The 22,760-nt window shown below is 44.5% G+C and overlaps 1 protein-coding gene across 4 annotated transcripts in view; it reads right to left on the minus strand.

Annotated features, from left to right (window-relative positions):
* Positions 1 to 14,893: 14,893 nt before the first annotated feature.
* DENND2C (DENN domain containing 2C) overlaps positions 14,894 to 22,760 on the minus strand; it is a 72,338-nt gene continuing 64,471 nt past the window's right edge. Inside the window, exons 14-20 of one of the 4 annotated variants that reach the window (XM_058176866.1) lie at positions 22,246 to 22,423; positions 21,703 to 21,744; positions 19,472 to 19,577; positions 18,971 to 19,210; positions 17,592 to 17,678; positions 16,278 to 16,344; positions 14,894 to 15,912 (exon numbers count right to left, since the gene is read on the minus strand). In XM_058176866.1, the coding sequence (XP_058032849.1) occupies positions 15,909 to 15,912; positions 16,278 to 16,344; positions 17,592 to 17,678; positions 18,971 to 19,210; positions 19,472 to 19,577; positions 21,703 to 21,744; positions 22,246 to 22,423 (724 nt within the window). In that variant the 3' untranslated portion in view covers positions 14,894 to 15,908. The other 3 variants (XM_058176865.1, XM_058176868.1, XM_058176867.1) reach the window with 3 other exon arrangements.

A 22,760-nucleotide genomic window follows, 5' to 3' on the forward strand; every position in this document is an offset into this window, starting at 1 on the left:
GACATCACGGAGCTGCTCGATCGCCCCTCCCTTAGCTCATGCTTTTCAGATGATTGGACTCCAGGTCCTGCACTTGCGCACTAATGTAGCTTTCAAAAATATTCGGGCTGTTGTTGTCCAACAGGTCTGAAAAACATTGGACTTCAATAAGGCGCTTGACGAAGCACGTATCTTACTTTGCACACTTCCAGGATGGGCTATAGATCCTGGATTCGTCACAAATGTAGACAAAAAGTAAATTATGTAGTCCACTGCTAAAAAAAAGATAAGATATTCCTTACTGAACTAATGTCAAAATAATCATATCCCTTGCCATCTATAGCAATGTTTTTCAAACTTGGCAACTTTTAAGATATGTGGACTTCAACACCCAGGATTCCCAAGCCATCTTGGAAGTATTAGTATTAGTATTAGAAGTATTAGTATTTATTAAATTTCTATACCGCCTTTCTCCCGAAGGACTCAGGGCAGTTTACAGCCAACATAAAAACAATATTTATAAACAGGATTAAAAGACAATATAAAAATCTAATTCAATTTGGCTAATACCTATTAAAAATTATTCAAAAAACCATGATAAAACCCCACTTAAAACAATAGTGTTTTAAAAGAAAACTGGGAGGTGGGGCAAAGATAATGGGTATTAAATTGGCTTAACAGATTTGGATTCTGTTTATGGCGTGGCCTGTACTTAAATAAGAACGTTTTGCTCTGTCTTAAATTATTAAAGTCCCAAAAGCCTCCAAGCTGTCCCCCTGCTTGCTGTTTTACAAATCAAAAGTCTGCTTCACATTTAGAAACTTGCCATCATATTACTACTGTAGAATAATATAAACAATGTTACAATATTAATGTAAACTAATACTATAGTATTAGTATAGCCTTTCTGGTCATTGTACATCATATATACAACAAAATTGGTTATAAAATAACACTATGGTAGGAACCCCCTGTATGATCTTGCCTTTTTAATATTGAGAATTTAAAATATTAATTTTATAATAGCTTAAATTATTCCTCCCGACTCTTATTGCACTGCATCATCATATGAAGGAAATGTTCTTCATAGAAATGAGTAAAGAAAATCAGCAGTATATGCCAAGAGTGTATGTCCTAGCAGCATCACCCAAGATGTGAAGGTGCCCATCTAAAGCAAGCAGGTACGTAGCAATAGCGCTTAGATTTATATACCGCTTCATAGTGCTTTATAGCCCTCTCTAAACGGTTTACAGAGTCAGCATATTGCCCCAACAATCTGGGTCAATTTATCAACCTCGGAAGGATGGAAGGCTGAGTCAACCTTGAGCCTGGTGAGATTCGATCTGCCAAACTGCTGGCAGCTGGTGATCAGCAGTAGACCGCAGTACTGCACTCTAACCACTGCATCACCGCAGCTCATATTATGAAACGGCAGCGATATATGAAAATGCTGGAGGCAGATTATCACTTTAGTGACAACAGCAAATGCAGCAATACATACTGTGCGGGAATACTATTCCTGTATTTTTTATCAAGAAACCCACATGGATAGAAAATATAAAATGATTGACAATACAGATGATGGTCCCTTCAGATTAGATGACACTCAGCATGTTACTAAGGAAAAGCTGAGGAATAAGAAAAAAGAGCATGCTTCATTGATTATATCCATTATATCCATCTTTATTATTTTATAAATAACTCAAGAAGGTAAACATACCTAATACTCCTTCCTTCTCCTATTTTACCCACAACAAAGTATTTGAGTTGACCATATCAGGTTGTGGAATGCACCTAGAAAAATGGGAATCCCAGAATATCATATTGTTCTTTTCTGAAACTACTGCAGATCAGGAAGTTACAGTATGGACAGAACATGGTGAAGCAGATTGATTCCAGGTTGGCAAGGATGTGAGATAAAGTTGTAGACACTCTCATTATTTATTTAACTATATTAACTATTTATTTAACTATATAAAGGGAAACAGGATTGGAAAAGGACATGACTTTAAAACTGGAGGAAACATCAATAATTTGTGCTGTACTCCAGAATGACATCCCAGTATAACATCTCGGCTGCCAAATGGGACATAGTCAGCTGATGGTTGATTCTATGCGTTATTCGCAACAGGAACTCTTGCGCCTGCGAGGTGCCCCCGCCTCGCAGGAATGGCCCACCACACTATCGAGGGCCGGCCTCTATGACGGGTCTTGGGACCCACAGAGGTGGCATGCTAAAAAGAAGGGTTTATGGGGTTTTTTAGAAAGGGAATTTTTAAGGGGTGGGAGGGTAAGGGCGGGTAATGGGGGTAACCCGTCGGGTAGGGGGCCAGTTCCTGCACATGCTCGCGGCGGTTTTTCTTTATTAGGTCCAGAGGTTATGGGGGGAGAGTGTGTTCCTATCTGTGAGGGTGGTTCTATTGACACGGTAAGTGGGAGAGGCAGATATGGCGGAAGCGAGGGGTCATATCAAGTTCCGGGAGCGCGTGCTCGATGTTTGAAAGCGATCACGCGCTCCGACCCCTTGGACTTCACCCGTTTCCCGGATGGTCAGGATCCTCAGAGCTTGGGCCTCCGGCTGATGTTATGCAATGCTCGGTCCGTGGTGAATAAAGCCCCCCTCGTTTGTGACCTTATACAGGGGGGTTCCGCGGACCTTATGGTGTTCTGTTTCCCTTCCCCCAATACTCCCAGCAAAGAGTCCGTCAGAGGCCTTCCTTTTTTTTTCCTTTTATTTACATAGATACATGTCCTGGCCACGTCTACCCACGGGCCTGCCAAGTTTCTGGAGATAACGAGGAAATTATAGATAAGGCCAGAATTACTCACGAATATATTCTTCCCTCCATGAATTAGCTTGCGCCAAATTCATTGCTTTGTCCGAGACAAAAAACCAGGAAGTCCCGCCTCCTATTTATAGTCTCTGCAGATGTCACTGCATGACAATTATGACTTGGCTTTGTCCCAACTCTTCCGCTGCTGCGCACGCCGATCAAGCCTTCGTAATCTTGCGTCCCTCCAAAACTGTTCTTGGGGCGTTGCCAAATCAGAAGAAGGCCCGGGAGAATCAGGCCTTGCCGGCCTCCTCCCTTTGAGTGGGTGCCAGGGAGGAGAGGGCTCAAGAGAAGCAGGGCTTGCCAGGTCTTCTCCTCATTTTCTGAATCATCCGAGTCCAGGAGTCTGGGTCCAGGAACCTGGGTCACAACACTATCCTCACCGCAGGGCCCTTCCCCGGGCTGACGATCGGGATGCGGTCGGGCTGGGTTCTGCTCATGGAAGGCCTGCACCAGGTCAGGGCATGAACGCCGGAGGCATCTACCCAGGAGAAATCAGTCCCGTATCCCTTCCACGCGATCAAATATTGGAAACGACCCTTTAGCCAGCGGGAGTCTCGTGACGCTGTGGACTTCAGATTCCTCCGATCCGTCCTCGGCGACAGTGACGGGTGCTGTTGGGCACCGAAGGGGACTCGGTGTGGCCTCAGGAACCAGAAGGGACCGTGAAAACGGGTGGATCCGCATGGATCGTGGCAGGGTCAGTCGGTAGGCTACCGGGTTGATGACTGCCTCGACAGGAACGGGCCGATGAATCGGTGGTCCAACTTCTTTACCGGGCGGTCGGACGGGAGGTGTTTGGTGGAGAGCCACACCGGTCTCCAACTGCCAGCGGGGCGTTGCCCGTCGGGAGCGGTCAGCGGACCGTTTGTAGTCCTCCTTTGCCCGATTCAGCTGCTGACGTCAACTGTTGGACCGCATGCAATTCCGTCAGGAAGGTCTGCGTTCGGGAACAGGAGAGTCCGTGGTGCCAGAGGAAGAGCCGCGGATGGTACCCCACATTGGCAAAGAACGGGGTCATCTGAGTAGAGGTGTGCTGAGAGTTGTTAAAAGCAAACTCCGCCAGAGACAGGTAGTCGCCCAGTTGTCCTGTTGCTGGTTGATGAAGCAACGGAGATACTGTTCCAGTATACCGATGACCTTCTCTGTACCCCGTCGGTCTCCGGATGGTGCGATGACGACAGACATACCTGCACCTCCAACGCGCCATCAGGCTCTTCCAGAAGCGGGCTGTGAACTGAACTCCAGCGGTCCGAAACCACCCTGTCCGGTAGACCATGGAGGCGGAAGATGTGCTGCAGAAAGAGACGGGCGTTTTGCGGCTGTGGGCAGTCCGCGGCATGGGATGAAGTGTGCCATCTTGGTGAGCATGTCCACCACCACCAGCACCGTGGTGAACCCAGAGGACGGCGGCAGGTCTGTCAGGAAATCCATAGAGATCGCCCCCCAGGGTCTGTCGGGTGTCGGCAAGGGCTGGAGGAGCCCCGGAGGGGCCCCGTGGCGGTCTTGGCTTGCCGGCACGGTACGCAGGATGTCACGTAGGCATGTATATCATGCCGCACTCGGGGCCACCAAAAGGTCCGTGTCACCAGGTGGAGGGTCTTGAAGAACCCAAAATGTCCTGCTGCAGGGTTGTCGTGGCACTGGGTCATGACGAGGGCTCGGAGTGGTCCTGTGGGCACATATAATCGCCCCCGAAACTTGAGTAAGTCCTCCTCCAAAGTCCAAGGAGACGTGGGGCCCACCTCCGCCTCCTTTGCTGCGACCAGGCGCCCTGGCGCTGCGCCTCGCACCTGGGCCCGCAAGTCCACTGGCTCCGTGCTGCGGCCAAGGCTTCTGCCGCAGCACTGTCCGTGGAGGAAGGGGTCCTTGGCGCAGAGGTACTCTGGCTTATGGACAGGGCATCCGCCCTCCGGTTGTGACCGCTGGGAATGTAGGTCACGCGAAGTTGAACCGGCAAAACAACGACCACCGGATCTGCCGCTGGTTCAACTTCCGAGCTGTGGTGAGGTGCTCGAGATTCCGATGGTCCGCTCGACCTCCACCTGATGTCGGGCCCTCCAGATGGTGTCGCCAAGCCTCGAATGCAGCCTTGATAGCCAGCAACTCTTTTCCCAGATAGTGTAGTTGCGCTCGGAAGGTTGAGTTTCCGGGAGTAGTAAGCGCAGGGAAAAGTGTGCCACCATTCGCCGGAGCCTGTAGCAGCACCGCTCCCAGAGCCACATTGACGCGTCCGTTTCCACCACAAAAGGCCGGAGCGGGTCGGGATGCCTCAGGACGGGTTCCGTGACGAAGGCTTTCTTGAGGGCTGTGAATGCTTCTTGCTGCGGGGACCCCACCGAATGCAACCTTCTTCCTGAGGAGCTGGGTAAGTGGAGCTGTCAGTGTGGCGAAGCCGGGATGAAGGTCCGGTAGTAGTTGGCGGCCCAGCAGGCGCTGAACATCCTTCACCCGACGAGGGCTTCCCAGCTACACAAAGCTTCTACTTTACATGGGTCCATGGCTATGCCTCGGGCGAGATGATATGCCCGAGGAATTCTATGGAAGTCCGGAAGAAGACGATTTCTCCAGCCGCATTGAGTTGTTGCTCCATAGCGTTGCAGAACCAGACTGACGTGTCGAAGGTGGCTTTCCCTGGACCGGGAGTAAATCAGGATGTCGTCAGGTAGATAACCACGAACCGATCCAACATGTCTCGGAACACGCTGCTCATGAAGTGCTGAAAACGGCGGGAGCATTGGTCAACCCAAATGGCATGACAGTGTATTCGTAGTGTCCGTATCGGTGCCGAATGCCGTCTTCCATTCGTCTCCTTCTCGTATCCGCACCAGGTTGTAGGCCCCCCGGAGATCGAGCTTGGTGAAGATCGTGGCCTCCCGCAACCTTTCCAGTAGCTCCGGGATGAGCGGCAGGGGGTAGCGATTCCGCACCGTAATGGCGTTTAGCCGGCGGTAATCACAGCATAGGCGCAAGTCCCTAGTCTTCTTCTTCACAAGAGGACCGGGGCCGAGAGAGGACTTTGAAGGCGGATGAACCCTCGGGCCAGGTTTTGTCCAGGAAGTCCCTGAGGCGGCCAACTCGGGCTCCGACATGGAATACAGGCGTCCCACAGGCAGTGGTGCGTTGGGCAGAAGGTCCACGGGGCAATCGTAGGGCCGATGCGGGGGTAGTCGGTCCGCCTCCTTCTCGCTGAACACGTCGGCGAAGTCCGTCAGCTCAGGAGGCAAGGTGATGGCAGCGGTGGGGACGTTCTGGCCGGCACAGGTGTGGCGGATGTGATCGACGCACTGCAGACTCGGGAAAGAGATGGCGTTCCGCGACCAGGCCACCTGAGGATCGTGGGTGCGCCAGGCCAACCCAAGGACCAAGGGAAAATGAAGGTCCGCCGTGACATAAAACTGGATCGCCTCCTCATGGTCCCCAATAGCCAGGCGCAAAGGCTGGGTGGCGAATTTAATGGGGCCGGACACCAGTTCTCGTCCATCAATTGTCTCTACCCGCATCGGAGGGTCCACCGGAACCACGGGGACCGCAAACTGGGTCACAAAGGCCTGGTCCATAAAGTTTGTTGTGGCCCCTGAGTCCACCAGCGCATGCGCCTGGAGCCCGTCCGACTGGTTCCCCAACCATATCCGTGTGTCCAGAATCAGATGCCGAGGGGGCCCAGAGTCTACTTCCGCAACGCGTCCAGTGGGGCTTAGTACGTGCCCGACCTAGGGTTTCCCAGGTCGGGCCTGCTCCGCTTCCGATTGGTCACGCTGTGATTCGGGACCGGCGCGTGCCCCACCGCTTTCTGGGGCAAGAAGCGCGAAGTGGCGGGCTCCCCACAGTACAGGCACAATCCCCTTGGCGCCCGGTTCCGCTCCTGGGCTGTTAGGCGAGGTCTGGCCGCTCCCAACTCCATGGGCTCTTCCGCAGCGGTTACAAAACGGGGCGACCCTGGGTGCTGGTGGTGCAGGAAGTGGGGTGCAGATGTCGACGGAGGGTCCCGGGGTGCGACGGGACGGTCGCCGTTGCAGACGGGCATCGAGGCGGAGACAAGGGCACCAAGTTGTCGAGGGTCCGCGGCGCCTCCACGCGGGCCAGCTCGTCTTGCAATTCCTCTGAGAGTCCCTCCTGAACGCGTCCACCAGCGCTGCATCATTCCAGTCAGAGTCCTGGCACAAAAGACGAAATTCGCGATGTACTCCTGCAGGGGCGTTTCCTTGACGGAGTTCCTTAAGGCGCCTGGTTGCCGCCAGCATTCGAACGGGTCCTCATACATGGTGCGAGGTGCTGCCAAAACGCTGTTGGTCCGCCAGCAGGGGCTGTCCTGGAGCAAGAGGGCGTGGCCCATCGAGCAGCCGAGCCGGAAGAAGGTTAATCACGAAGGCCACCTTAGCCCGGTCGTCTGGGAAATCCTCTGGCCTCATAGCCATGTAGAGCTGGCACTGTCCCAAGAAGGTCGGGAACATCTCAGGCTGCCCAGAAAACTTATCCGCACGGTTATCGGGCACTTGCGGCGAGGAGGAGGTGGGAGGATGGGGGGCTGCAGGCACATTCCTGGCAGCAAGTTGGCCTGCCAAGTGAGCCACTTGCTGCTGGAGCTGTTGATTAGCCGTGTAGCTGCTCTAACTGCTGCTGTACCTGCTGCTGATCCATCTTTGGTGGAAGATGTTTTAGTCAGGTCTTGGACAAAATGTTCTGTTTCCTTCCCCAATACTCCCAGCAAAGAGTCCGTCAGAGGCCTTCCTTTTTTCCTTTTATTTACATAGATACATGTCCTGGCCACGTCTACCCACGGGCCTGCCAAGTTTCTGGAGATAACGAGGAAATTATAGATAAGGCCAGAATTACTCACGAATATATTCTTCCTCCATGAATTAGCTTGCGCCAAATTCATTGCTTTGTCCAAGACAAAAACCAGGAAGTCCGCCTCCTATTTATAGTCTCTGCAGATGTCACTGCATGACAATTATGACTTGGCTTTGTCCCAACTCTTCCGCTGCTGCGCACGCCGATCAAGCCTTCGTAATCTTGCGTCCCTCCAAAACTGTTCTTGGGGCGTTGCCAAATCAGAAGAAGGCCCGGGAGAATCAGGCCTTGCCGGCCCCTCCCTTTGAGTGGGTGCCAGGGAGGGAGAGGGCTCAAGAGAAGCAGGGCTTGCCAGGTCTTCTCCCTCATTTTCTGAATCATCCGAGTCCAGGAGTCTGGGTCCAGGAACCTGGGTCACAACATATGGGCATTACGGAGACCTGGTTGGGCGGAGACCACTGTACCTCAGATTGCCGGGTGCGAATCCTCTTGTGAGATGGGGTCATAGGTGTCAGATGGGTATGCTGATCACGTACCTGGCTCCTTGCTGCGTGACAGCTGCCCTGCCCGAGCTCCTGGAGGTGCTGGCCGGGGTGGCAGTTGAGACCCCCAGACTTTTAGTCATGGGGGACTTTAACTTGCCATCGTCCGGCTCGTCATCGACGGCAGCTCGGGAGTTCATGGCTTCCATGACGGCCTTGGACATGACCCAAGTAGTTGATGGCCCTACTCACAATTGGACCTGATTTTTCTCTCTGGTCAGTGGTTGAGAGATCTGGACTTAAAGGAATTAGTCATTGAACCTTTGTCATGGTCAGATCACTCTCTTCTTCGCCTGGACTTTCTGACCGCCATTCACCGCCGCAGGGAGACGGAGCCGATACGTTGGTTCCGTCCCAGGCGCCTGATGGACCCGGATGGGTTCCGGACGGAGCTTGGGCCATTTCCTGAGGGTCTGGCTCACGGCTCGACTGAGGAACTTGTTGCGGCCTGGGAACGGGCCGGCAGGCTTGGACCGTGTCGTGCCTTTGCGGCCTCTGACCCGGCGCAGGTCCCAACCGGCTCCTTGGTTCTCCGAGGAGCTGAGAGGATGAAGCGCCGGAGAAGACGCCTAGAGTTCCTGGAGGTCAGCTGTTCGAAGCTGATCGGACACTAGTGAAGTCCTATACTAGGACTTACCTAGTGGCATTGAGGAAGCGAGGCGAGCTACGCCTCCTCCCTCATTGCATCGGCAGATAACCGCCCAGCCGCCCTGTTTGGGTGACTCGCTCCCTCCTTACACCAGGGGAGCGGGATGACCCGTTGCAGGGACGTGCTGAGGAGTTTAACGTTATCTATACGATAAAATCGTTCAGCTTCGGGATGGTCTGGACCAAGATTGCAGTGATCGGGTGAGATGCGTGAGGGTGGTCTTGGTGACATTGTGTGGGATGAGTTTGACCCTGTGGCTCCGAGGACATGGACAGGTTGTTGGGTAGGTTGAATGCCACCACGTGTTTACTGGACCCGTGCCCCTCTTGGCTGGTGCTGGCCACTCAGGAGGTGACACGAGGCTGGCTCCAGGCAATTACGACCGCTTCTTTGGTGGAGGTGTCTTCCGGCCGCCTTGAAAGAGGCGGTGGTGAGGCCCTCCTCAAGAAGCCTTCCTGGACCCGGCTGTTTTAGGTAATTATCGTCCGGTCTCCAACCTTCGCTTGGCGAAGGTTGTAGAAATATGGTGGCATATCAATTTCCCTTGCACCTGGATGAAACTGTCTATCTAGACCCGTTCCAGTCCGGTTTCGGCCCGGTTACAGCACGGAGACGGCTTTGGTCGCGTTGGTGGATGATCTCTGGAGGGCCAGGGACAGGGGTTGCTCCTCTGCCCTGGTCCTATTAGACCTCTCAGCGGCTTTCGATACCATCGACCATGGTATCCTGCTGCGCGGTTGGAGGATTGGGAGTGGGAGGCACCGTTTATCGGTGGTTCTCCTCCTATCTCTCCGACCGGTCGCAGTCGGTGTTGACAGGGGCAGAGGTCGCCCCAGGCGCCTCACTTGTGGGGTGCCGCGGGGTCGATCCTCTCGCCTTCTGTTTAACATCTACATGAAGCCGCTGGGTGAGATCATCAGTGGTTTCGGTGTGAAGTACCAGCTGTATGCGGATGACACCCAGCTGTACTTTTCACACGGACCACCCCAACGGTTATCAAGTGCTGTCCCGGTGCCTGGAGGCCGACGGGTCTGGATGGGGAGAAATAGGCTCAAGCTCAATCCCTCCAAGACAGAGTGGCTGTGGATGCGGCATCCCGGTACAGTCAGCTAAATCCGCGGCTGACCATCGGTGGCGAGTCATTGGCCCCGATGGAAAGGGTCCGCAACTTAGGCGTCCTCCTGGATGAACGGCTGTCTCTAGAAGACCATTTGACGGCCCTCTCCAGGAGAGCGTTCTACCAGGTTCGCCTGGTACGTCAGTTGCGCCTTTCTGGACGGGATGCCCTATGCACGGTCACCACGCACTCGTGACGTCTCGCCTGGATTACTGCAATGCTCTCTACATGGGGCTCCCTTGAAGGGCATCCGGAGGCTGCAGTTAGTCAGAATGCGGCTGCGGGTGATAGATGGAGCCCCTCGTGGCTCCCGTATAACACCCATCCTGCGCAGGCTGCACTGGCTACCTGTGGCTTTCCGGGTGCGCTTCAAGGTTTTGGTGACCACCTTTAAAGCGCTCCATGGCATTGGGCCGGGCTACTTACGGGACCGCCTACTGCTACCGAATATCTCTCACCGACCGTGCGCTCTCACAGAGGGTCTCCTCAGGGTGCCGTCAGCGGCAATGTCGTCTGGCGACACCCAGGAAGGGCCTTCTCTGTGGGGCCCCACCTCTGGAATGAACTACCCCGGACTTCGTCAGCTTCGGACCTCGGACCTTCCGCTGGGCTTAAAACGATTTATTTAATTGTGCAGGGCTGAGCTAGATTTTAAATTATTGGTTTTAAATTGGGTTTTATTTGATATTTTAATTCTAAATTTACGGGCTTGTTAGAATCAGTTTTTTAATTGTTTTATATTGTATTTATATGTCTTTTAAATGCCTGTACACCGCCCTGAGTCCTTCGGGAGATAGGGCGGTATATAAATTTGAATAAATAAATAATAAATAAATAAATAAATAAATAAATACTACTCTAATCTGCTAAAAAAAGTCAAAGAGCACAGTGAAAAAATGGAACTAAAATTAAATAAAGAAATAATGACAATAGGTACAGCAATCAGCCTTACAATACACAGCAAAGATATTGAAGTGGTAGATAGTTAGTAGAAAGTATCAATAATAAAGGAACATTCCGTCAGTAAGTATACCATAGATTAGCATTTGGTAGAGTAGTCATGAAGCCTTGGAAAGGATATTCAATATGCTGGAAAGTCTGTATCAAAAACAGCAGTAGCAAACTGGATGTACGCTAACAATGGGTGTACCACTGAAAGACTCAAAAGACCAAACTAAAGACAGATCCTCCTGGAGAAAATCTTATGTACGAGGTCACTAAGAGTCAACTCTGACTTGATGGCATAATTGTCTTCAATCACCGGCAGCACTACTATGCACCTGCATATCTCCATCAGGATCACCTTCCTTGCTCTTGAATTATGTTTATAAATTTACAGCAAGTTGTAACTATGTTCATTTAATGCATTTCTAACAAGCAATAGTATTCTGCACAATCTGTAGCTATCAAAGCTCATTAAAAACTTTAAAATATATATATTCAACTTGTAGTGAAGCCATTGTTGTGTTCTGCCAGGTTTTATGTGTTGAGCAAAAAGTGAAGAAAAACTAGACGTATACTGGATAGTGCCCATACAACTCCAACAGATAAAACAAAGATTCATCAAAACACAAAAATAGTACACTTTATTCCCAAAAGATTTTGATTTCTTATAGCTTCATCTTTGTACATACAGTTTTGGTTTTTTCTATACAGCATAAATTAAGGCTTTATAAAGAATGAGCAAAACAAACAGCCATACATATGAGACAAAGAAGAAGGATGGCTACTGAGAAGTACCCAGAGTCTCAAACATGTCTGGGGCTAGATTAACTCAATTATTTCTCAAAAGTGGGCATGGCTCAAAGTTTTCTTCCTGTTCTTCTGAATACTGTTAAGAGCATAGTTCAAGCGCTGAAGTATATTCCAAAAAGCAATTCTTAACTGCTGCTATTCAAGAAACAGGGAGGGTGCTACATATTCTGAAGCCAGATTCTGAAACCTTCAAAGCAAAGCAACTAATTCAGATTCTGTTCTTTGTGTTTGGGACTTGCTTGTGTCACTGTTATATGTATATTGTGCTCCTGATATACTTTTCTCCAACTGTTGCCTTCCGTATAAATAGGACTGCAAGATTGATCATAGTGACTGAATTCTGAATCCCACCATATGTAGAAGATACTGTGGAGGAGGAAGGTTGATCCCATTCCAGAGACTGATCCACATTTCTTCCCTGTCCAGTACAAAGATGGGCTGCATATAATTTTTTTTTCTGTGTGTCTGTGGAGGAATGGAAAGCATCATCCTCAGTTCACCTCTAGGCTTTTGGGAAGGCAACCACCATCTGACGTAAAAAGTGGTATTTCACCCTCTCCTGGCACAAGCAAGACAGTCCACCAATTGCACTTTATTTCATCTTACACAAGTTTCTGTTCCAGTTGCTGTGACAAATATGCCTCCCCCCTTATAGCGTCTTAAGAGACCACTTTATATTGGCGTCCATGCCATGACAGGATCTTTTTCTACAGCAGCCCTGTAGTGCAATAGTAAATGCTGGACATTTTTCTCTTTTTATTTTAACAGATTCAGCAGTTTTCCCTTCTAACCCAAGAGACAGGAACCGTGGTGATGCATGTTCAGCCATTGGATGGTGAAACGCTCGACACTTCTTGGTGTGTTTTTTTTTGGTGTTTTTTTTAATTGGGTGAAACTGACAAAAGTTCTGCCAAGTTTTCCTTTTTAGATCAATGATAAGAAGAACTGCAATCTTTTTGCTTTTTTTTCCTCCCAGTCCTCAAAATAGAATGGAAAGCAACTAGCACCCACTTTCACGGCATAGGCAGAGAGTAAAAGCAGAAGGGGAATTATCAATCATAGTTCATGTTAATCACAGTCCAAGTAGAATACCTGATTATCACTATGACCATAATAAAGAAACAGATTGAAATCCAGAAACAGATTTTTTAAACGGCTTCATTTTCAGGCTGTTTATTTTGGGAGACAAGCAGCTGACGACTGCAGAAAAGCCCTCAGTACGAACCACGTGAGTATCAACCTGCAATCTCACTAGATTCCAAAAAATGTTGTTCTGAATTTACTTACATTGACTACTGACTGGCCAAATTAAAATAAGGACATTTCCTAGGCCTTTCGACAAATTGTCTGACTCCTCATAGAGAATCAGCAAGTCAAACTTCTGCCTATTCTTTCTGTTTCAGAGGTGGATAGTGTTCATATTCTCTGAGTAGAGCTTGAGTTCATGATAAAATTTCACCAGTTTTTTGATATTATATTCTTTGATATTATTTACTATCTTTGATATTATTTACTGAACTTCCTTCTTCTTAGACAGATCTACCTTACATGCTGCAAGGGGACAAAAGGGTAACTGTTCCCCATTAAAAGCAGCATTTTTTTTGGATAACAGGCAAGCCACAAACTTGTTTCATCCAAAGGTCAATTTAACCACATAGCAGAGAAACAGCCCAATACTTCAGCATTATGCACTTCAAAGAAAAATCCCCTTTCACTTGGAACATTTTTGCTCACAGGCAACATAACATAGTCTAAAACCTTTCGTTATTGTAAACATGTGGCAACATTTTACTAGACAGGAGCCATTAGCTATATGTTGTGCAAGAGAGCTGCAGAGGTGAATGGATCATGAAATACCTGCAAGTCTATATCATAGTAAACCATGATTTAACCATGATTTATTACATAAATGATATTTGGCCGAGTATTCATTACAACAAGCCAATAACCATGGTCTAAAAAACCACAGTAACTGGTTTCACCCAACACAAACTGCATTTTGGCTTAGGTCAATGTGTGGTCCTAGACTTTCTGTCATATTTGATTAATGTGTTACGTAAATCCAATATTTAGGTAATAAATCCTAAGAAGATTATATCAAATGCTAGGCATCTCCAGGAGTAGCTAATAAGAAAATTCAGTATTTATTGAAAGCAGTTGACAGATTTAACATTAGATGAAGAAGCATATTGTTGATGATATTCAGCTATGGGAAAAGAGTAGAATGATGCTTCAAGAGAAGAATATTTTGTTATTCCAGCTTTTACTGCAAAATAGACTGCATGCAGTTATCGTCTGTCCCTTTACATCAGTTCTGCAGCAAATTAATCTATTTCAATGTCAACATCTTGACTTTGAAAAATATTCATACTCCATTTGGGAAAACAGTTTTCTCCTGAAAAGTAAACAATATTTTAGCATGAGGTATTTCCTCTGTCATATATGAGATGGACTTGTAATTAGACAGTGTGTACATTCACAACAATTAAGACTAACATAGCAAACAGTTTTCTTGTTTTGCTTTCAAAAGTGAGAAAAAAAGCTTTACACTGCAGTAATATGTCCAAACAATAGTTAACATGAATGATCAAGCCAATAGAATATCTGATGCAATGGTGTTAGAGTCAAGGAGAGATTATAACCTCCAACCAGCTTTAGGAAAGGCTTTCTTGTGCAAAGAATCTACTCAAGAAAATATTGGCATAGCCACTTGGCTGGATTCCTGGTTCTTTCCTGGTTTCTTCCTCTTTTTAAAACGTACCAGCTGAATCCTTGAGATTGCTTTGAGCATACTTTTAATAACACGAGGAAAAAGGGAGAATCTTTTCCGGCCATGCAATATAAATAAGGATATAGTTTGTGCTGTTATTTCTGCTTTATGAATCATCTCTGTAAACAGAAGTTCATTTTTTGCTCAGTGATTCTCCAACCGGATCAAGCAGAACAGAGACCAAGCATGCTGTTCATATTTGGTGCTCATTTTTCCAGTCATCTGACGTTCTTCACGTGGGACCTGAAGAATCTAACAGAATACCACAACAGCACAGCCATCTCATTATGGCTTGCCAGGATTGTAAAATAAAGCTTAGTGATTCTGCATTTTGGCTTAGGTCAATGTGTGGTCCTAGACTTTCTGTCATATTTGACTAATGTGTTACGTAAATCCAATATTTAGGTAATAAATCCTTAGAAGATTATATCAAATGCTAGGCATCTCCAGGAGTAGCTAATAAGAAAATTCAGTATTTATTGAAAGCAGTTGACAGATTTAACATTAGATGAAGAAGCATATTGTTGATGATATTCAGCTATGGGAAAAGAGTAGAATGATGCTTCAAGAGAAGAATATTTTGTTATTCCAGCTTTTACTGCAAAATAGACTGCATGCAGTTATCGTCTGTCCCTTTACATCAGTTCTGCAGCAAATTAATCTATTTCAATGTCAACATCTTGACTTTGAAAAATATTCATACTCCATTTGGGAAAACAGTTTTCTCCTGAAAAGTAAACAATATTTTAGCATGAGGTATTTCCTCTGTCATATATGAGATGGACTTGTAATTAGACAGTGTGTACATTCACAACAATTAAGACTAACATAGCAAACAGTTTTCTTGTTTTGCTTTCAAAAGTGAGAAAAAAAGCTTTACACTGCAGTAATATGTCCAAACAATAGTTAACATGAATGATCAAGCCAATAGAATATCTGATGCAATGGTGTTAGAGTCAAGGAGAGATTATAACCTCCAACCAGCTTTAGGAAAGGCTTTCTTGTGCAAAGAATCTACTCAAGAAAATATTGGCAGAGCCACTTGGCTGGATTCCTGGTTCTTTCCTGGTTTCTTCCTCTTTTTAAAACGTACCAGCTGAATCCTTGAGATTGCTTTGAGCATACTTTTAATAACACGAGGAAAAAGGGAGAATCTTTTCCGGCCATGCAATATAAATAAGGATATAGTTTGTGCTGTTATTTCTGCTTTATGAATCATCTCTGTAAACAGAAGTTCATTTTTTGCTCAGTGATTCTCCAACCGGATCAAGCAGAACAGAGACCAAGCATGCTGTTCATATTTGGTGCTCATTTTTCCAGTCATCTGACGTTCTTCACGTGGGACCTGAAGAATCTAACAGAATACCACAACAGCACAGCCATCTCATTATGGCTTGCCAGGATTGTAAAATAAAGCTTAGTGATTCTGCATTTGGCTTTTCACTTCTTTTGTAGAAACTTCATTTTATTACCTAAAATACAACAGGAGATAAAAAGAAAGGCTGATATATTACCATGTGGGAGACAATTACAAAAAATAAAAATAAAAAGAATAGGTTTGTCTGTCTGAATCAAAATCCACAGTGGCTAATTTTGACTTGTGGAATTTTAGTATTGGATTTTTCAGAACAGAAAATATTTCTCTCAGGGAATGGTAAAGGGAATATAATATTTTAAAAGTATCTCAAAATTTAAATATATTTTGGGGGGTCTCCAGATCCCCCTATAAATGAGATGCAGAGAGTGCTAAGTAGGCTTTTAGTAGCAACACCCCAATTATACAATGTTTATCGATAGAAGAGAAGAGAATATATGAAGTTTTCTACAAGAAACTTGCCTGATCAAATGCAAATGGTTGTCAGCTCCTGAAACCTTAAGCTTCTTTAGTATATAACTGCAGTGTTCTGTTTTGAGTGATAGTGAGCAAGGGATGATGACTGTAATTTACAATTTACGGTACATTTCAATATGCCAAAAACAGCTCTTTCAGCCTTGGTCTTAACATTCTAAATACAGTGCATTCATGCATATAATTTTTAGAATTAAATTAATTGGAGCAAGTTCAGACAAATTACCTACTTAACAAACACTGCTGCCTAGATTATAGTCAAATGAGGGCTGGGGGACCCAAGACACAAGAGAGAAGGATGATTAGAGAAATGCCAAAGACTTGCAGAAGTACAAGATAAGAGCAACAGGAAGGGGGAGTGAAGCTGCTCTGCTTGAGCCTTCTCACCACTTGCGGTGCTTAGAGATGAATATGACTCAGACTTTGAACAGGAGGACTGCTATTAGAAGCTGCTTTAAATTCTGTTTGTTTAGGACCCAGTGTTAATTTCTAGTGCAATGCTCTACATTTTCACTAGGCAAAAATATCCACCTATGAGTTCAGATAACTGAATATGTAACTGTTAACTGAATAACTGTTAACAGAAGCAGTTAACACGAAGGTTCACTGATCCATTGACATCATATTGCAAAATCAATTGCTTAATACTGTTAGTGGCAAAAAGTGCACTGGGGAACCTAAGATTTCAAAATCAAAGATGAGGTTAATATATTGTGCTAAGCCACAAGAAGGATTACAAATTTTGACTTAAAAGATTTTGGGAACTGAGCAACCTGAGTGGTTTATAGATTACCTGGCAACATGAGCCCAGTTAAGGGTCATGATCATGAGAGTAGTGTGGCTTAAAGGTTAAGGTATTGGACTGACATCAGGAAGATCCAGGTTCAAGTCCACCTTCAGCCACAGAAACTCACTGGATGACTTGGGTCATCTCTCAACTCAATCTACCACAGAACTGTTGCAAGCACAATGGGTGGGCATGCCATGTACTACCTTGACCTCCTGAGGAAAAGTAGATTATAAGGGTAAATAATAAATAACATAGCTCAGCTGAAGTATAAGCTTTAATTAAAACATAAGAAGCAAAAGTTAAAGCATAAAAGGCAAACGTTCTTCCTCAACTACTTTATTAAATTTCTGTTTGGACATCAAGATAAGGATTCTAACCCTCAACTAATCAAAGTTAGAAAGTCACACCATATAAATAATTCCAGCTGTCAGTACCTTTTTAGGAATCAAAGTAAGGTCAGAGTGGATCACAAACAACTAGACAAAATAAGAACAAATCTGAGGATGACTCACCCAGACTGCGAAGGATTTTGTTCATTCCACTTGGCTCAGTCTCTGGAATAGTCTCCAAGTATTCCAAGGCACGAACTTCAAACAAGCCTTGAAAAAGAAAGCAACATTTCAATAGATGATTTTGCTATGGAAAACACCCTTATTTTTTATTTCTATATTTTAAAAGTTGAGCTCTGAAGAAGCAAAAATATATTTAGAAAATCAGAAAGCTATGTAGAGGATGTTTAAAACTCAAGTAGAAAATCTCTCAATTCTCTAGCATCAAAATCAGGTGAAATATGCAACGTATAACTCACTACAGAAATATGTATGTGTACAGGCATGCGCGCGCACACACACAAAAATTATACAATTTGCATGGATTAATGGATAGATGCACACCACTCTCCATGTTTGGAGATGGAGTTTTACAATTATTTCTCAAAGAAAAGCAAGGGTAATTTTTCCCCTCCCTTTGCTCAACTATGAAAGTAAATGTTGAAGACAGGGCAGACCTCATGGAAGGCACTATTTCTTATGGGTTCTGTCTCTCAGATTCTGAAATTGTTATAAGTCAAGGATAGCAACCTGAAACCTTCCAGATGTTGAACTGCAACTCTCATGCAACAGGGCCAAAAGCTGCTTGTTCAGCACCATCTGGAAAGAATTTTAGTTCAGCAGTATCTGGATGATCATTGTTCCCACACCTTTCAAAAATGAAGGGAAAGAGTTCCATCTGTTCATTGAACTTGCAAATTTTTTTCTTATTCATTAATAAACTAATTAAGATATTTAAAGATATATAGATTTATTTCGGAATATGTTTAAATTTTATTCCTTTTCAGTGTAACAAAAAGCACATGACAATACCTGACTAATTTCAAAAAAGCTACATAGGGTCAAAGCTAGGTAGCAGTACGATAACCCTAGGAAAATCCCAAGGCTGTCATCTAGACTAGAAAAAAAATGGGTGGGGGGAATCCCAGAAGGCAATAGCAATCCACTTCCAAAACAACATGGATGTGTTGATGTAATCACCAAGAATCAAGCGCAAGTTAAGTATGACTTTACCTTCCAAATATTTTTTAAGTTGTGGCAAGAGCTGGAACTTTGAAAACAGATATTTCTAGTGCAACTAGAAAAATCTTTTAAAAGCAAGAGGTATTTGTCCTTATTAAACTATTAAATCATTCTTGTCTTCTATGTCTAGTTATTAAAATGCTTTGGTTTATGGCAGCAATAAACATTCAGTTTCCAGGCTAAAAACTAACTAAAATTCAAAACAACAAATGATTTGAGGACATCAATATCTTTAACTTCCCAGCAGAAAGGCAGCAGTTACCTGTAGAGAGAACGTCATCCTGAATTTGTACTATTTTTGTTCTACACCAACAGCTCACCTTTTACCCCACTCTTCCGTAGCTCTCGGTCCTGGATGAAACCAGCAAACATTTGTGTCTCCATGAAGATATCTAGGAAATGGCGCACACTGCGGGACGTATGGGACTTCCGGAAGGGCTCCCGCTGGAATACTCTCTCTCCTTTCTCAGTGACATGCATGTGCAAAGAATAGTGTCCCACAATTTCCACAAAAAAGCGCACAAAAGCCTCTGATACTAGAGAGTCCAGTGTCACATCACCTGCAGAAAAAGAAATGCCATATTACACAGTCAGTCCAGGAAGTAATGTGATGGAGAAGAAGCTATTAGTGTTAGTTTTTTTTTTTTTTCAAATTGAAGATGTAAGCATATGTTTAAAAGTTACAGTGTTTTGGGGGAAAAGGCAAACATTAGCTGGACTTCATTCTTGTTATTTTTCACCCCATCATGGATTCACTCAGAGCAAGAAATACATCTATTTGAGCTAGGTTAGAGGCAGAATTATTTTTCAATCAACGTCACCTTGTGTGTAATAGCGTTCCTGAGACAAGATTTCATTCCTTTCTTCCAAGATCTGTACAAGTGCAGCCTGAAGCTTGTGAGGTAGAATTTCATTCTCATCTGAAACCTTTGAAATAAAATAGTGGAGGAGACAGAGAAAAAATAATGGGGTGAACTTGGTGTCTTCAGAACTAAACAAAATGCTGTATTAAGCATCAGTACCTACAACTCTATGAAATGTCTTCAGTGTCAGTGTACGGATGCATGATTAGGCCACATATTATAAAGTGCAAACAAAATTAGCCACATATAAATTGATTTACAACAGGGTCTATAATATAAATTGTGGGTATAAAATGTGACAACCAAAATCTTCAACCAAAAACTGTCTACTATTGACCTCACCCCATTCCTAAGAGGACTATAAGGGGCGTGCATAAGAGCACAAAAGTGCCTACCGTTCCTGTCCTATTGTTCCCTTCATTATATCAAATTAACATAGCTGTTGCATACTTTTACTTATATATATATATATATTTCTGCCTACTGCTACCGAATACCTCTCACCGACCCGTGCGCTCTCACAGAGAGGGACTCCTCAGGGTGCCGTCAGCTAGGCAGTGCCGTCTGGCGACACCCAGGGGAAGGGCCTTCTCTGTGGGGGCTCCCACCCTCTGGAACGAACTCCCCCCAGGACTTCGTCAACTTCCGGACCTCCGAACCTTCCGTCGCGAGCTTAAAACACATTTATTTATCTGCGCAGGACTGGATTAGGTTTTAAATTTATACTGGTTTTAATGGGTTTTATTATTTATATTGCTTTTTAATAATTCGGCCATGTAGAATAAGTTTTTTAACTGTTATTTTAGTTTGTATTTATATGTACTTTTTTACTTGCCTGTGAACCGCCCTGAGTCCCTAGGGAAATAGGGCGGTATATAAATGTGATAAAATAAATAAATAAATAAATAAATAAATGATGTGTTGTTTTTATTTATGACGATGTTTGTGTATACTGTTGTGACAAAATAAAATAAAAAAAAATATTTTCTGTATTAGAAATTGCATAGGGAGGGATTTTTTGCAAGCACCCCGATGCTAAAATTAACAAAGGGTTCAGACAATCAGCTAAAACAACAAAACTCAACATCTTTTTAACTTTTGCTTTGCAGAATAAGACAATGAGCAATTAGTCAGTCTGTGCTTGTTTGTCTTGCAAAAGCAGCAATTTGGTCAACAGCAGACAATGGTCACCAGCAAGTATAACATCATGACAGATTATTTTAAGGAACAAAAAACCCGAAAGTAAACAAAAAGCCCACATGTGTCTAGACAATGAAGGGAAGTAGAGGAGAAGAAGTCCATTGAAGGTTTTCCTAAGTGCCATCCTCTATGATATACAGCATGTGTGATTTGGCCTTCTGAATGATATGATTATTTCTAAACAGCAGCTGACCCAATTAGGAGGAACCTTCCTTTCTGTACTTTACAAAACAAAGCCCAGTTGCCTTTTGAAAAGGTACTTTTGGAATGAACCTTGTTATTTATTGTTGCATATAGCAGCATAGGGTTGGAGTTGATAACAGTATAATGTGAATGAAAAGCTTAAATAAATTTACACTTGTGTTATGACTCTAATTCAGCCCTTCTATTGTTATATACAGTAAGTTAAAATAAAAATGAAAAGTCAAGGCTGGCATTTATCATAATGACATGTTCAGACAGTTTACTGTTGTGGGAATGAGTTTATACATTGCCACCCACCCCTACCACCAGTAGCAGAAACCTAGAAGATCTGCATGGTGGTTTTACATCAATCAAAACAGGATGTACTGTAATTCTTCTCAACTGTATTCTAAACTATCCATATTTAAAAATAAACCACAGTTCAAGACAGAACCTAGCCAGCTTGATTTACTTAAACTTTTCTTGTAATTCAAACTGCAACATATTTGCTTTTTGTAATGTAGAAATGATAAAGTGATAAAATGTGGAGACTTTCTTGGAGCTGAGCTCAACGACACATCTATATAGTTTTCTAGGCAACGGAGATTTGCCATTTCCTTCTTCTGGGATTTTTTTCACCTCTAATTTTCCAGTGTAATTTACAGCTCTACCAATTTCTCATCCAAATATTAACCAGGTCAGATCATTCTTAGTTTTTTTGGGTTGAGCAAATACTGTCACAGCAGCTTGGTGCTGTTGTTTCCTATGCCAAAGCAGAGACTAGTAGAACCTATTGTTTTATTCACCTTTTGCAGAAATTTATCGGCACACAGATCAACGATCAGTACCTAAGAAAAGAAAGAGTCATACAATTAATGCAAATCTTCAATTGCTTCAAGCAACCTCTTGCCCCCTTTTCAATTGAATGAAATGTTCAGAGCTGACCACGGGGCTTCTCTTTTGTATTAAATTTCTGCAATTCTCATTAACTATTAACAATTTGGAATGCAACAAGTTTACTATTTCATAGCATTAATTTAAATTCAGTCCCTCTGAGGAAATAAGGGAAAGCTCTTACAGGCTTAATAACTGGCCAGATACAGCTACCTGAACACTCAACAGAGGAAGCAAGTCTTTCAGAATTCTGCTTTAATTAGTTATGGGAATAGCCTTTGGACAATTACCAGTTGTCACATTTAAAAAGACAAAAGAAGCATAATATCAATGTGTGTCTTTGACCTCAAAGATGAATTACCATGTTTTTAAAAGTAAGTTACACAGTCATTACCATAGCCTTTAGCAGCTGTACAGCATAGCACAGCTCTGCATTCTGGTTTCACTGATCTCACCTCTTCTATAGGCAGGTCCTGGAGATGTGTTAAGGAGCAGGAGAGGATGCCAATGAGAAAAGGAGTAGGTGAACAAACAATATCTATCATGGAGGCTGGCAGGACAGGGATGTAAGTGTGTTGCCAGGTAAATGGGTAGAGGGTTGCAACCACAGCATGGCCACATTTGGACAAGGTACTAGATGGAAAGAACATGAAATGAAAATTGTATCAGTAAACAAAACATCAGTGTCTGAACCCCTCAGGAGATGGTCATATGAAGAAGCTAAACAGTAATGTACGAAGTGGTTCTACATAAGAAAAAGAAACAGAAATGGCTCATTCCAAACAAGTGAAGTGCAAAATTGAATGTTGTCCTACATTAAAGATGTTTTGAATGATACTAGAGAAGGCCTGGAATTCTCCTAATCATGCTACTGCTCCCAAGGCAAACTATTTTAAATAGAAGAGCAGTCACATAGGTGTCACCAGCATTAGGAATTATAACAGTTCTTGGAAGGGAGAGTTCTATGCAC

Source organism: Ahaetulla prasina, chromosome 3, assembly GCF_028640845.1.
Source record: "Ahaetulla prasina isolate Xishuangbanna chromosome 3, ASM2864084v1, whole genome shotgun sequence".
Taxonomy (NCBI): Eukaryota; Metazoa; Chordata; class Lepidosauria; order Squamata; family Colubridae; genus Ahaetulla; species Ahaetulla prasina.